The 1,338-nt window shown below is 40.6% G+C and overlaps 1 protein-coding gene across 1 annotated transcript in view; it reads left to right on the top strand.

Annotated features, from left to right (window-relative positions):
- Window positions 1-1,338, top strand: part of TTC38 (tetratricopeptide repeat domain 38) — a 20,477-nt gene that overhangs the window by 2,940 nt on the left and 16,199 nt on the right. Inside the window, exon 3 of the mRNA XM_018570393.1 lies at window positions 1,144-1,235. Coding sequence (XP_018425895.1) covers window positions 1,144-1,235 — 92 coding nt within the window. The remainder of the gene's footprint in view (window positions 1-1,143; window positions 1,236-1,338) is intronic.

Here is a 1,338-nt window from a genome sequence, read left to right as displayed (position 1 = left end):
AAAATGGGAGGGGGGAGGGGGGGGAAGAAATGCGCAATAGTAAATAGAATAAAGATCGATAGAAAAGTAGGGACTGCAGATAGGGATTGTACTGTTGTTGTCCTTAGATTGTTTGTTTTTATATTTTTTTGTCCTTTTCTTGTTTTTGTTCTGTTAGTTGCTTTGTGCTGTGGTTTTATTGTATATGTTCACAATGTATTGAAGGGAAAAAAAACAACAAATAAATAATATCTGATTAAAAAACAAAAATCTCAGTGAGAACACAGCACGTGCGCAAAAGGAAATTATTTCCGTCGTTCGTCCAAAATTGGCTGGTTGGTATGGCTGACGAACGATTTCCGAAATCGACATTTGTCTATGCTTGATGGGGTATTCTAGCTATAAAGGAACGCAGGTTCATGCCAGAAACGCAACATTTCGAATGAAAATCGTAGAATGCATGGCGACCTTAACACATTATTGCAGCTCTGTATTTAATGCAATAATAAATGTATTTTCCTCTAAATGTGAGCTATGTAGGTACATGAATTTGAGTTGGTCTCTTGCAGTTCCTGTCAAGAAAAAAAATCAAAGGGGGTGGGGGGAGCCACTCATGGATACAATCAGGTGTGTTTCATTGTGAGTAGCATGCTGATAGGAAGAGAGAGCGGAGTGACAGAGGTGAGCTCATCAGTGGGGAGGAGACCTGTAAGGAAAAATGAAACTGCATTAGCGAAAGATTAGGCTCAGGACTGGAATAGAAATCCTTTGCCAGGTAAACCAGCTCCCTTATACTTATGTTATCTGTGTATTAAGCTGTTTGCCTGGAGTTCAGTCTTGTGCCTATTGTGCGCCATTGAATGGTTTTGCATACTTTTTATTTTAACATAAAACTGGGCTTTATATCCCTGGACATTCGGAGTCTTTAGTGCCACAAGCACCTTGCAGTTCCCTTGAATAAGAAGCCGATGTTTTGAGTTTGTAAATGGCAGTATGATGATCATTGTATTACCATCATAGAGGACCCAAAGGGCAGAGGAGTACTGGAGCTCCTGGTTCCACGTCTTGCATTCTTATGGGCCCTAATGTGCCTAAATGGACCACTCTTTTGTTAAGATATTTAATCCTGGAAGCGGGAACATTATCTTTGAGCTAACATCTTTTCTTCTTCCAGTACGTCACCTGGACAAATGATGCCACTATCGGAGGAATCGAAGGATCTCTATCCAGAATCAAAGCTGCTGATCCCAATTTTGGTAGGTGCTTGTGGAAGCAGATTTTGACGAAGCATTATATGTTACAGCAAACCTGAGGAGATTAGAACACCTGTCAGGTTTTTATTGCTGTCTGTGTCCCCGT

This window comes from Nanorana parkeri, unplaced genomic scaffold, assembly GCF_000935625.1.
Source record: "Nanorana parkeri isolate BGI_ZX_2015 unplaced genomic scaffold, ASM93562v1 scaffold38, whole genome shotgun sequence".
NCBI lineage: Eukaryota > Metazoa > Chordata > Amphibia > Anura > Dicroglossidae > Nanorana > Nanorana parkeri.
The sequence above is the reverse complement of the archived record's forward strand: the minus strand, read 5'-3'. Positions and strand labels throughout refer to the sequence as shown.